Source organism: Pongo abelii, chromosome 8, assembly GCF_028885655.2.
Source record: "Pongo abelii isolate AG06213 chromosome 8, NHGRI_mPonAbe1-v2.0_pri, whole genome shotgun sequence".
In the NCBI taxonomy this organism is placed as follows: domain Eukaryota; kingdom Metazoa; phylum Chordata; class Mammalia; order Primates; family Hominidae; genus Pongo; species Pongo abelii.
The window spans coordinates 109,889,881-109,902,631 of NC_071993.2; the positions used below are offsets into that span (position 1 = coordinate 109,889,881).

A 12,751-nucleotide genomic window follows, 5' to 3' on the forward strand; every position below is an offset into this window, starting at 1 on the left:
GTTTCTCCCACTGACATGTTTTGTCTTTGCATGGGGGGATTTGACTTATTGGAGTAGAATTTTAGCCCAGCTTCAGAGGCTGTGGAGAAAAGACCACGGGAATGAGCTCAGCTGGTATGGGAAAGCTGATATTTTATGACTAGTCATAAATGGAAGCTCTGGTGTCAGCGCTCTGCAGGTCTGAGTCTTATGGGAGGGCTCAGAATTGGACATTCAGGACCTATTTGTTTTCCTGGCATCCTATTCCTAGTTACCATCCTCCTGTCAGAGTCTTCTTTATTTCCCACCTGTTTCTCACTTCCCAAATGTAATTTTAAATTAGTCTTTTGAATAGGTAAGATTCATATGGTTCAACATTTTAAAACTATAGAAGTGAACTGTTTCCCTAAAAGCATGACCTGGGTTGAGTGTTTTAGTCACAGTGATAAGGATAACCAAGCTCAGAGCCTTGCTTACACCCTTGTCCACAGCTGAGCTGGAGGCTGGAAGAACCAGGCATAAAGAGCGTTCTAGAAGATTCTAGAAAATCCCACAGTGGCAGGGCTTGGCAGTCAGAGAGCAGGGGTGCTGGAGTAGGGCAAACAGTGGACTTTTAGTAGCAGAACTGTTCTCTGAGTAGCCCAGTAGGGTCAAGGGGGCAGTAGAGAAAGGGAGGGAGTGCCAGCTCAGAGCACAGAAGACCTCCCATGTGGGCACCTGACAGCCCCATTCCCAGGAACAGCGGCACCCAAGGAGCGTGGGGGGCCCTTCTCAAAGAAGGACGCTTTTCCCACAACTCCATGAAAAAGCCACATTTTTCTCTCCTTCTACCTAGTAACAATGTTCAGAAAATATTTAGCAAAAGGAGGAAAATGGGAAAGCCCTAAATAGGAGGCCTGAAAACTCCTCTTGAAATGGTAAATGGTGTTGCAGATTTTATTTTACTTTTTTTTTTTAACTGTTGTGAAAAAATCTTAGCTAAAAGGGTTCTATGTATTTGAGGAAGTGGATAGTGTTGCTTTAGAGAAATCCCTCTCAGGGTGAACAGATTTGATAGATTTGACTCTATGGAAAGTGTGGTTAACTCCAGCATTTTCCTAGTTCCTGTTTTTCCTCAGATCTTGTGGGGTTGTTTGTTTCAGACAGAGTCTTACTGTCACCCAGGCTGGAGTACAGTGGCGCCATCTCGGCTCACTGCAATCTCCGCCTCCCGGGTTCAAGCGATTCTCCTGCCTCAGCCTCCCGAGTAGCTGGGATTACAGGCGCCCACCACCACACCCAGCTAATTTTAGTATTTTTAGTAGAGACGGGGTTTCACCATGTTGGCCAGACTGTTCTTGAATTCCTGGCCTCAGGTGATCTGCCTGCCTCAGCTTCCCAAAGTGCTGGGATTACAGGCGTGAACCATCATGCCCAGCCCCCCTTTTTTTTTTTTGAGATAGGGTCTCATTCTGTCACCCAGGCTGGAATGCAGTGGCATGATCACAGCTCACTGTAGCCTTGAACTCCTGGGCTCAAGTGATCCTGCCACGTCAGCCTCCTGAGTACTTGGGACTACAGGAACATGCCACCATGCCCAGCTAATATTTCATTTTATTTTTGGTAGACAGTGTCTTACTATGTTGCCCAGGCTAGTCTTGAACTCCTGGGCTCAAGTTATCCTCCTGCCTCAGCCTCCCAAAGTCGTGGGATTACAGGAATGAGCCACCATGGCCAGCCAAGATCTTGTGTTTTGGTGTGATTAAAATGTCGTTGTTGGAGCCTGGTGCATTAGCTTGTGCCTATAGCTTCAGCTACTCAGGAGGCTGAGGAAGTAAGATTGCTTGAGTTTGAGCCCAGGAGTTTGAGGCTGCGGTGAGCTATGATTGTACCACTGCACTCCAGTCTGGGCAACAGAGTGAGGCCCTGTTCCCTAAAAAGAAAAAAGAAATGATACCGTTGAAGCAATAAATACGAATATTTTTTATAAGTAGGCAATTTTTGGAAAAAAGAAAAGCTTCTCTATAAAATCAGCTTTATGTTCAGCAACAAAACGTGTAGAATGACATTTAGTATTTTACTTGCCATCTTTAAGAAAATCAAACTTATCAAACTTTAAAAGACTTTTAGGTCTGGATGCAATGCCTTCCAAATCCTGTCCTGTGAACCTACAGACTTGGGAGCTTATCTTTTGCAGATGAGAAAATTGAAGTCACCTTTCCCTTTTAGTATCTAGTGAAGGATTCTGGAAAGAGAGGGTTAGTTAGGGAAGGTATGTGGTTCTAGCTTTATCTAAATGACTTGCCCAAGGTCAGACCATCAGAACTTAAATAGGATTGGGCAGCAGCAGCAGCCATTTAGCAATCTTGGGCCTTTTGTCCCCCTTTATGGAGGTAAAACATCATAATTCAAGAGTCTCATTTTTGTTTTTCTTCCAGATTTCAGAAGAGATCCCTAGAGGCAAGTGTTGACCTTGCCCTCCATTTAAACAAACGGACAGGCTGGGAAGCCCCTGGAAGTCACCATAAGCCTGCTCTATAGCAGGTCGTCACTAAAGAGAGGGTAATGGCCGGGCATGGTGGTTCACGCCTGTAATCCCAGCACTTTGGGAAGCAGAGGCAGGCGGATCACCTGAGGTCAGGAGTTAGAGACCAGCCTGCCCAACATGGCAAAACCCCGTCTCTACTAAAAGTACAAAAAATTAGCCGGGCGTGGTGGCAGGTGCCTGTAATCTCAGCTACTTGGGAGGCTGAGGCAGGAGAATTGCTTGAACCTGGGAGGCAGAGCTTGCAGTGAGCTGAGATCATGCCACTGCACTGCACTTTAGCCTGGGCGACAAGAGCGAAACTCCTTCTCAAAAAAAAAAAAAAAAAAAAGAGAGAGAGAAACTACTGAAGCCAAAAAGCCTCCAAACTTGAAGATTCCTTTTGCTAAGGAACAATTACTTGGCTTAGGCATCTAGATTGCTCTGTGTGTCTTGAGTATACATGAAGAGTATAATCCCCTACCAACCACCCAGGATCATTCAGCAACCCTCTGTGTGAAGTTTTTTTTTTTTTTTTTTTTTTTTAAATATTGTAAGTTGTCTGGGTGTCCTTTCTGACCTTTTTTTCTATGAAGTCCTGAATTTCTAACTTGCTTCTAAATTGCTGAATGTCACATTTTCCTGTTGTAGCTTTCTCTGAAATGCACAGGAAATGTCTGTAGTGTTGGCAAGCTCCTCCTCCCCCCACTTCACTCCTATTCCACACATGTACTTTCAGCATTTGAGAGCCTGTCTTCTCTCTTAGCTCCCTCAAAAACATTTGTAGTATTTCCACTTTTTATGAAGTTAAAATGGTTTATTTTCAATCCACTGAGTTAGAAGGATCATGTCTATCCTTAACCTTTGCCAAATATCCTTAAAAATCATTTTTTTCTTTGGAAACTTTCATAATGCCATTCTTATAAATGCATGCCAAGCCTGAGCCTGTGGGTGGTTTTCTTCATCTGAACTTACTTTTCAAATATAGCAGTATGAGACTTGGGGGTAGGGGAAGCAGCATCAGAAATGGAAGGGCTGGAAACTAGATTCAGGACATTGTTTAAAATAATTAGAATAAATACTTTCATTTATTTAACATTCTACATATATTGTTTTGAATATCTATCATTGGCCAGGCCTGGTGGCTCATACATGAAATCCCAGCACTTTGGGAGGCCAAGGAAGGAGGATCTCTTGAGGCAAGAGGTTTGAGACCAGCCTGGGAACATAGCAAAACCCCGTCTCTACTAAAAATAAAAAAAAGAATTAGGCAGATGTGGTGGCATGTGCCGGTAGTCCCAGCTACTTGGGAGGCTGAGCCCAGGAAGTGGAGACTGCAGTGAGCCATGATTGTGCCACTCACTCCAGCCTGGATGACAGAGTGAGACCCTGTTTTGTTTGTTTGTTTGTTTTAAAAAAAGAATAAAGAATATCTAGGGCCAGGCGTGGCCCTAGAAATCCAAGCACTTTGGGAGGCCCAAGTGGGTGGATCACCTGAGGTCCGGAGTTTGAGACCAGCCTAGCCAACATATAGTGATACCCTGTCTCTACTAAAAATACAAAAATTAGCTGGGCGAAGTGGTGCATGCCTGTAGTCCCAGCTACTTGGGAAGCTGAGGCAAGAGAGAATCCTTTGAACCTAGGAGGCAGAGGTTGCAGTGAGCCGAGATCGCACCACTGCACTCCAGCCTGGGTGACAGAATGAGACTCTGTCTCTCTCTCTCTCTCTCAAAAAAAAAAAAAATATATATATATATATATATAATATATATATGTATCTAATATACATCTATCTATCTATAGATCTACTTTTCTTCTAGGCCCCTGTGATACAGCAGTGAACAAACAGACACACTTTCTGCCCTCAGGGAGCTTAAGTTCTAGTGGAAGAAGACAGATAACAAACCAAATCAATAATTTACATAATGTATTAGAAAGTGATCTTTGCTTTCAAGAAAAATAAAGTAGACGCGGCACAGAGGGAGTGTTTTCCGCAAGTTTAAAATCAGATGGCTTTTGAGCAAAGCACTAAAGGAGGTGAACAACAAGGCTATGCTGACACCTGGGGGAAGAGAGTCCCACGCCCAGGAAACAAACAGCAAGTGCAAAGGCTCGCAAGGGAAAATCCCTGGAGTGATGGAGAAACAGCTTGGAGAGAAATTAATTTGGCTTATTATCAGTCTCCTTCCACTAGGAGAGCAGCAGGTAATGAGGTCCGAGAAGTAACGGGAGGTAGCAGACCTTCGAGCCTAGTAGGATGTTGTAGGTACTTTGGCTTTCTCTAGGATGAGATGGGAAGCCAATGGAGGCGTTTCAGCCAAGGGAGCAACAGAATCTCATGGACAAGATCACTTGCTGCTGGGTTGAGAAGGGAAAGGAACAGGTGTCGATGAGGAAAGATCAGTTAGGAGGCCACTGCAATCATTTCAGAAATTACTCATACCAGAAATTAATCAGAGACGTTTGATGCATTTACAAAAGCGGTGGTCGGGTGGGGGGGGGGGGCGCGGAATGTGCTTGTAGAATACAAAAGAGGTAGAGAAACATTAAACATTTTGAATGTTTTAAGTTTCTTTTCTTTCTTTTTTTTTTTTTGATACGGAGTCTCGCTCTGTCACCCAGGCTGGAGTGCAGTGGCGCGATCTCGGCTCACTGCAGCTCCGCCTCCCGGGTTCACGCCATTCTCCTGCCTCAGCCTCTCCGAGTAGCTGGGACTACAGGCGCCCGCCACCACGCCGGTTAATTTTTTGTATTTTTAGTAGAGACGGGGTTTCACCGTGGTCTCGATCTCCTGACCTCATGCTCCGCCCGCCTCGGCCTCCCAAAGTACTGGGATTACAAGCGTGAGCCACCACGCCCGGCCTGAATGTTTTAAGTTTCAAGGAAAAGACCAATTTGGCAGCTACTCTGCTACCTCGTCACCTCCAGGTGACGTTGGGAGTACTGGGGAGCTAGGTTTCCAGAACTTTTTGCTCTTGAGTGACCTAAGACCCTAGCAGAGTTTGGTCAGTGTGATTCAGAATGAGCCTCTGTGGGTCTGTTTAGGATGCTTGCCCCCTCCCACTTCCTTAACTTGCCTGAGTTCCTGTTGGGAATACAGATTCGGGGCCCTTCCCACTCTGTAAATATGCGAAAAGGTCTAGGAAGTATATACTCCTAGCAATAATATGTAGGGGTTCTATGACTAGGAAATTTGGGGAACTGTCTCCCTGACCGCTCCATCCGTAACTTCTGCACACCTTTTGGGGTACGCCGCGGACCTGGAAAGCGTTGCAGGGCGCTCATGCGGCCCGCAGGTGGCGCCACGTGATCGCGAGCCGCAGAGAGTGCGTACCCTAGGAGTCTCGAGGCGCCAGGACTGCTGGTCGGCAGCTGTGCCGGGGCCACCGACGCCGCTTACCCCGGCGGAGCGCCGCGCAGGTGGAGTTGGGGAGAGCGGCCAGTGCCCCGGCTTTTTAGGCTGTGTGCATCCCAAGCTGTCTCTAGTTGGCTTCTCGGGCGTCCGGGGCAGGAGGGCGCGCGGCTTTGTGCCCACGAATTGAGAACTGGAAAGCCAGTAACCGGTGCACCGGGAACCTGCCGCCTTGCGCCGCAGGGCTTTAGTCCAAACCCGGCGGGTCCAGGCTCCGGGATCTACTACAGGGCCCCCCGGGGAGCGCGGGCCCCAGGGACGGCTCCTTCCCATTGGCAGCAGGACGGATGCCACGCCCCTTTTCCTTCAGCTCTCATCTTTGACTGGCTCTCGAGTCCCAGATGGCCACGCCCCCTCCCCTCGCACATACACAAGAGTCACGCGCCTTTCAGTTGGAAACTTGGCGTGCAGACTCGGACAGTGGCTCTCGTCGCCCCACCCACTTACCTTGCCATTGGTCCGCGGAGCGGCACACGGTCACGCCCCCATTCCAGCCCCCTGGCTGGGAGGGCGGGCACCCACTTGTGATTGGCTGGTCGGCCTGCCTCTCGCGGGAGCAGCCGGCGCTCCTCTCCCTCCCTCTTTCCCTCCCGCGAGCCTCGGGGTTCCTCAGCTGGCTGAGGTCGAGTCAGTGTCAGTCAGGGAGGCGAACTGCTGAGCACTGGCCGCGGACGCTCCGTTGCAGTCTCGCCCAGGGGCCGGTACCTGCGCTCGTGCCGCCGGGTGGAAAGGATGAAGCCGCAGCTGGAGCAGCCACCCTATGATTGGCTGTGGCGCTTGTGAACCCAAAGTAAAGATGGCGGGCGGGCAGGCAGCCGCCGCACTGCCCACTTGGAAGATGGCGGCGCGCCGCAGCCTCAGCGCCCGCGGCCGGGGGGTCCTGCAGGCGGCTGCGGGGCGGCTGCTGCCGCTGCTCCTGCTGAGCTGCTGCTGCGGTGCGGGCGGCTGCGCAGCGGTGGGCGAGAATGAGGAGACGGTGATCATCGGGCTGCGACTGGAGGACACGAACGACGTGTCGTTCATGGAAGGGGGGGCGCTGCGGGTGAGCGAACGGACCCGGGTCAAGCTGCGGGTGTACGGGCAGAACATCAATAACGAGACGTGGTCTCGCATCGCCTTCACCGAGCACGAGCGGCGGCGCCACAGCCCGGGGGATCGCGGGCTGGGGGGCCCCGCGCCGCCGGAGCCGGACAGCGGCCCCCAGCGCTGCGGCATCCGCACCTCAGACATCATCATCTTGCCCCACATCATTCTCAACCGCCGCACCTCGGGCATCATCGAGATTGAGATCAAACCGCTACGCAAGATGGAGAAGAGCAAGTCCTATTACCTGTGCACGTCGCTCTCCACGCCTGCCCTGGGCGCCGGCGGCTCGGGGTCCGCGGGTAGCACCGTCGGGGGCAAGGGCGGCTCGGGGGTGGCCGGGCTCCCGCCGCCCCCGTGGGCCGAGACCACCTGGATTTACCACGACGGCGAGGACACCAAGATGATCGTAGGCGAAGAGAAGAAGTTTCTGCTGCCCTTCTGGCTGCAGGTGATCTTCATTTCGCTGCTGCTGTGCCTGTCGGGCATGTTCAGCGGCCTCAACCTCGGGCTCATGGCCCTGGACCCGATGGAGCTGCGCATCGTGCAGAACTGCGGCACGGAGAAGGAGAAGAATTACGCCAAGCGCATCGAGCCGGTGCGCAGGCAGGGTAACTACCTACTGTGCTCACTGCTGCTGGGCAACGTGCTGGTCAACACCACGCTCACCATCCTGCTCGACGACATCGCCGGCTCGGGCCTCGTGGCCGTGGTGGTCTCCACCATCGGTATCGTCATCTTCGGGGAGATCGTGCCCCAGGCCATCTGCTCCCGGCACGGCCTGGCTGTGGGGGCCAACACCATCTTCCTCACCAAGTTTTTCATGATGATGACCTTCCCCGCTTCCTACCCGGTCAGCAAGCTGCTGGACTGCGTCCTGGGCCAGGAGATAGGCACCGTCTATAACCGGGAAAAACTGCTGGAGATGCTCCGGGTCACCGATCCCTACAACGACCTCGTTAAGGAGGAGCTGAACATCATCCAAGGGGCGCTGGAGCTCCGCACCAAGACGGTGGAGGACGTGATGACCCCACTCCGGGACTGCTTCATGATCACCGGCGAAGCCATCCTGGACTTCAACACCATGTCTGAGATCATGGAGAGCGGCTACACCCGCATTCCAGTGTTTGAAGGGGAGCGCTCCAATATCGTGGACCTGCTGTTTGTCAAAGACTTGGCCTTCGTGGATCCAGATGACTGTACCCCCCTGAAAACCATCACCAAATTTTATAACCACCCCTTGCACTTTGTTTTCAATGACACCAAGTTGGACGCTATGCTGGAAGAATTTAAGAAAGGTGGGAAATTTTGGTCTCTTTCATTGGCTTGCTCTTTCTCTCTCCATCCTCCTCCCTACTTGAGTCCTCTACCCTCAGACCAACCCCCCAAGGCGAGTTGACCGGGATTTCTCCTTTTCTCTCTTAATTGCAAAGTTGAAAGGGTGGCATGGATTTGGGGATGGATTGAACTAGTAAGTGCTATTAGGTTATTTTAAAGCACAAGACTGTCATCACTTACTTTTTCCCATTGTCAAAAAGCAGGCTGTGTAATTTCTGTGCATGACACTTTTTTTTTTTTTTGGTCCCGTATGTGGGCCTCTGTTCTTGAGGGGTCTGCCGCCTTCATTGTCTGGGTTCTCAGCGGGTAGGTGAAGGTAGGGGCTGGCTGATGCTATGCCATTTGGTTGACTTTAATCACAGGCATTTGGAAAACATGTAAATAGCTTTTGTAAACCCAGTGCAGTCCTTTTCCTCCTCCTTAAACATCCACACTGGCCTTTCAAAGATCGAAGTACATTTTCTATAGCTTCTGTTCCTGCTTGCCTGGCAACTTGTGGGGAAGATTGAGGTCTGCCTTTGAGGGTAAGGGGTGGGGTAAACTAAGTATCGCCAAAAAAATCACCCATTTTGGATGTGACTTCCCTTAGCTAGAAAAGTTGTTGTTGTTTTAAATTAAAGTTATTAATATGTAACTTGGAAAGATTAGAGGTTAGCCAGCCTTTTGTGAAGAGGCTGTATGTCCCGTAGCCTTCTTCACTATTTGTTTACATTTATCTGACAACAGTTACAGTTGCCCAAACCAAGTGTGATTTTGGCAGAAAGCTTGAACCTTTAACAGTGGGATGAATCCCTCTATTGGGGCTTATTTATTTCTTGACTCTTTCAGTTTAACGTGTTCTTTTTTTCCACCTTGATCATCCGATACATTAAGTTGAAGTATGTCTCCGTCAACTCTCACCGTTCCAAGGTGCCTATACAGCACATCATTTATATTTGTTCGTTTGACCATATAATGAACAGGTGAATAGCAACTCGTACTATTATTATTGAAGTTCTGAATGTTTCCAGTAAATAGTGTTATTTGAAAACCAAGGGATGCTGAGTTTTTGAATTATTATGATGCTGGTGCATGTGCGGGTGTTGAAATGTGTATGTAACCTTTCGTGACCTGATAGTCCTCAAAACCAAGTTTTCCTTCTTCAAATAGAATTTTGATCACTGGTAGTAGTCTCTCCTCTGAAGAAGGTGATATGTACCTGGTGACAGCTCACTGGATGTGATGATCTGAACATACTCAAAGAGTGTATGGTTGTCCTAATGCCATTTTTCTGGTTGAATGATGTCCTCTCTAGAACAGGATCACATTGTAGTAATTTTTATATAAAGGAACAGGGCAGAATGTGCTTTGAAGATTGGTAAATTTACATTTAAAAGCAGAAGGAGGTTCTTCTGGTTTCTTAAATAGTAAAAAGAAAATGTCCAGTATCTCTAGGTGACATAGCTTCTTTTGGGGTTGTCATTCTTTCACCACTAAGTTGTTAATTAGAGCATCTAACTTCTTTCATTTTGCAGTAATATCTGTAATACAGAAAGATATATTGGGATGTTTGGAAATGCCCCTGAAAGTCTTTCTATTGCTAAATTTCCCAGTATTGATACAGATGATCTATTGCGTGAGTTTTTTATTACTTAGAATTTTGCGCATTTACTCATGAATTGATGACACTAGTTTGTACTTCTTGCTGAAGTCTTTTCTTCACTTCTGTATCTTTTTACCTTGAGAATTTAGTTTTTCACCTCACAGCTCCTTAATCCTGCCCTTACTCAAAATTTCAAAATTCATATTATCTTGAAATTTGTGCTTGATTGACCTTGAACAATTTTTCTATGTTGGATTTATTTTCATGAGGAGCTGTTTTTCCTTCAGAATTACCACTCAGTATTTTTTTGAAATGTATTCTTTAAATGATGGAATTACTAATATTTCCCTATGAATTCTAGAAAAATAATAGTGCACAAGATTTAATTTTTGTCTTTAACTAGAATGATGTATTTGGTTAAGAAGATAGTCCAAGTTAAAGGCATACATTCAAGCTAGTGGCATATTCGGAAGAGCAGGCAAAGATAGTTGGTTGCAAATGGGAAATTTAAGCCATGATCTTAAAAGGACAGAATGGATATTTGTTACTTAAACTATGTTACTATTAAACTATTTGTTACTTAAACTTAAACTGTTTGTTACTTAAACTATGGGAACAATTGATTTTTTCACCTTCCCTTTCTTGGAATTTTTTTTTTTTTATTAGTTTGGTTACTTTAACCTTACTGTCAGTTATATTGCTTCTTTTTTTTTTATGTCTGAGTTAAAACATTTTACCTGATTTTCATGTCTTCATTTTCTAAATCAGTTATGACAGTGTTTGGTTTATTTTTCTCTGCTGAATAACGGTGTATTGAATGGTTTGAAGACTTTTTCTTCCTCCACCTCTCTCCTAAATTCCTCATTTACAAAAGAAAACCCAAAACAAACAAACAAAAAACACCCCCAACAATACCAACTGTAACTCCCCAAACCAGTTAGATCATAAATCCAGATCTCATTGAAAATTATCCTTTTGGCCAGGCATGGTGGCTCATGCCTGTAATCCCAGCACTTTGGGAGGCCAAGGTGGGCAGATGGCTTGAGCCCAAGAGTTCGAGACTAGCCTGGGCTACCTGGTGACACCCCCGTCCCTACAAGAAATACAAAATTTAGCTGGGCGTGGTGGTGTGTGCCTGTGGTCCCAGCTCCTCGGGAGTCCTGAGGTGGGAGGATTCCTTGAGCCTGGGAGGCGGAGATTGCAATGAGCTGAGATGGTGCCATTGCACTCCAGCCTTGGGGACAAAGACCCTGTCTCAAAAAAAGAAAAAAAAAGAAACAAAATTGTCCTTCCTAATTAAGAACTTCTGTATTGAAGACTTTCCTGTATATAGCTGTAGAGAATTAGTCTGAGTTGTTCTTTATTAAGGAGGAGGAAATAGAATGTTCCGTAATGTGGGAAGAAAAGCCACCTTTATATTAGTATATGTGAATGTCTTCTTTCTTCTTCCTTTTTTTTTTTTCCCCAAGAGACAAGGTCTCACTATGTTGCCCAGGCTGGATTCGAACTGTGATTGTCTTTTTTCTCTGGCTACCAGGAAACTCTTGGCTTTATTTGAGACAGTAATTGTGCTAATTTTACAGTTTGATCATGATGATGGTGATTATTATTACTTACCTATGTATTCTGTGCCAGGTACAGGGGCTGGGGCTTTATATGAATCACCTTGTTTAAATCTCACAATGGCTGAATGAAGTATTATCTCCATTTTACAAATGAGGAAATTGACTTGGGTGAAATGATTTGTTCAAGGTCGCAGAGTAATTTGTGCCTTGGGGTTTTAACTTAGGTCTTTGTGACACCAGAACCTGCTCTCTTAACCTCTCTCTTATGCTGCTCTCCTTGATCCTGGTTTGACATTTCTATTTTACTGAGTGTGAGGTTTAGTCTTTTGTCTCAACACTGCCTCAGAGCCTATTGGGCAATAGAAAAAAAAATGTGCTTAAACATATATATGCCTTTAAACCCAGTGCTTCTGTGGTGTTGTGCATAACAACTGGTGTCCCCTTTTTTGCCATTAAAACAAATCAGTTTTTTGGCCTGTGTGATCCTAAGTCTAAAGAATTGTGTTGACAGCATTTGCATATCCAGCATCAAGATTCATTTTGGAAATGTTTTGTACTAACATTGTGCTGTACTAATGTGCTTCTTCCATGGGCTGCTCTACAGCTGTTTTTCCCATAGCTAAATTATGTAATCATGTTTCACTGTTGGTTTCTTATCTGTTTCTGTTGCAAGGGTCACATAGTAATTGGTCAAACTCAGTTTTGTGTTTTAACCTTGGTTTTTATTTACATTTTTGAATCTATCTTTATAACTGGTTGCTAATGAGCATCCTTTACACAACTTTGCTCTCAGTATTCCATGCAAGGAGCCTTTCTCTTTTTTTGTGTGTGTTAGTTTTGTAGTTACTTACAAGTCTAAATAGGAGAATAAATTCAGTAAATACCGCTAGAGGATTATGAGAATTTTAGAAAAACTAGAGCAATGTAGTGTAGGGGAAGGAAAAGCAAAATGAAAGGCTGCCACCTTTGTGTGTGGAAAGCATGTTAGAGGCTCTCCATTCACCTGACAAAACCATCCTCACAAAAGATTGGGCCACCAAGTTGTCTATGCTGAGGTGCATTTGAAGAATTTGTAACCAGTTACTGTTTCCTAGTTTTTCTTTTAGCTTTATAACAGTTGCATTCCAGTATTGCAGAGCATGCTATTTACAGCTGCTAGGGACTTAGCCAGCCTCTTTTCTAGCTTTTTCTTAGGAACAGGTGGGATCACCAGATAATGTTGTTCTTCAAGGAAAGAATGCACTGTATAGTTTTCACCTAAGATATTAGGTAATTTCTTTCTATAACTC

The 12,751-nt window shown here is 46.4% G+C and overlaps 2 protein-coding genes across 4 annotated transcripts in view; both read left to right on the plus strand.

The window, feature by feature from the left end:
* AS3MT (arsenite methyltransferase) overlaps positions 1-4,050 on the plus strand; it is a 46,727-nt gene extending 42,677 nt beyond the window's left edge. The window contains exon 12 of the mRNA XM_054523468.2: positions 2,397-4,050. The gene's annotated coding sequence lies outside the window, so the exon portion shown is untranslated. The remainder of the gene's footprint in view (positions 1-2,396) is intronic.
* A 2,362-nt stretch (positions 4,051-6,412) lies between these two features.
* Positions 6,413-12,751, plus strand: part of CNNM2 (cyclin and CBS domain divalent metal cation transport mediator 2) — a 166,633-nt gene continuing 160,294 nt past the window's right edge. Inside the window, exon 1 of one of the 3 annotated variants that reach the window (XM_054523470.2) lies at positions 6,413-8,275. In XM_054523470.2, the coding sequence (XP_054379445.1) occupies positions 6,655-8,275 (1,621 nt within the window). In that variant the 5' untranslated portion in view covers positions 6,413-6,654. The remainder of the gene's footprint in view (positions 8,276-12,751) is intronic. The other 2 variants (XM_002821110.5, XM_002821111.6) reach the window with 2 other exon arrangements.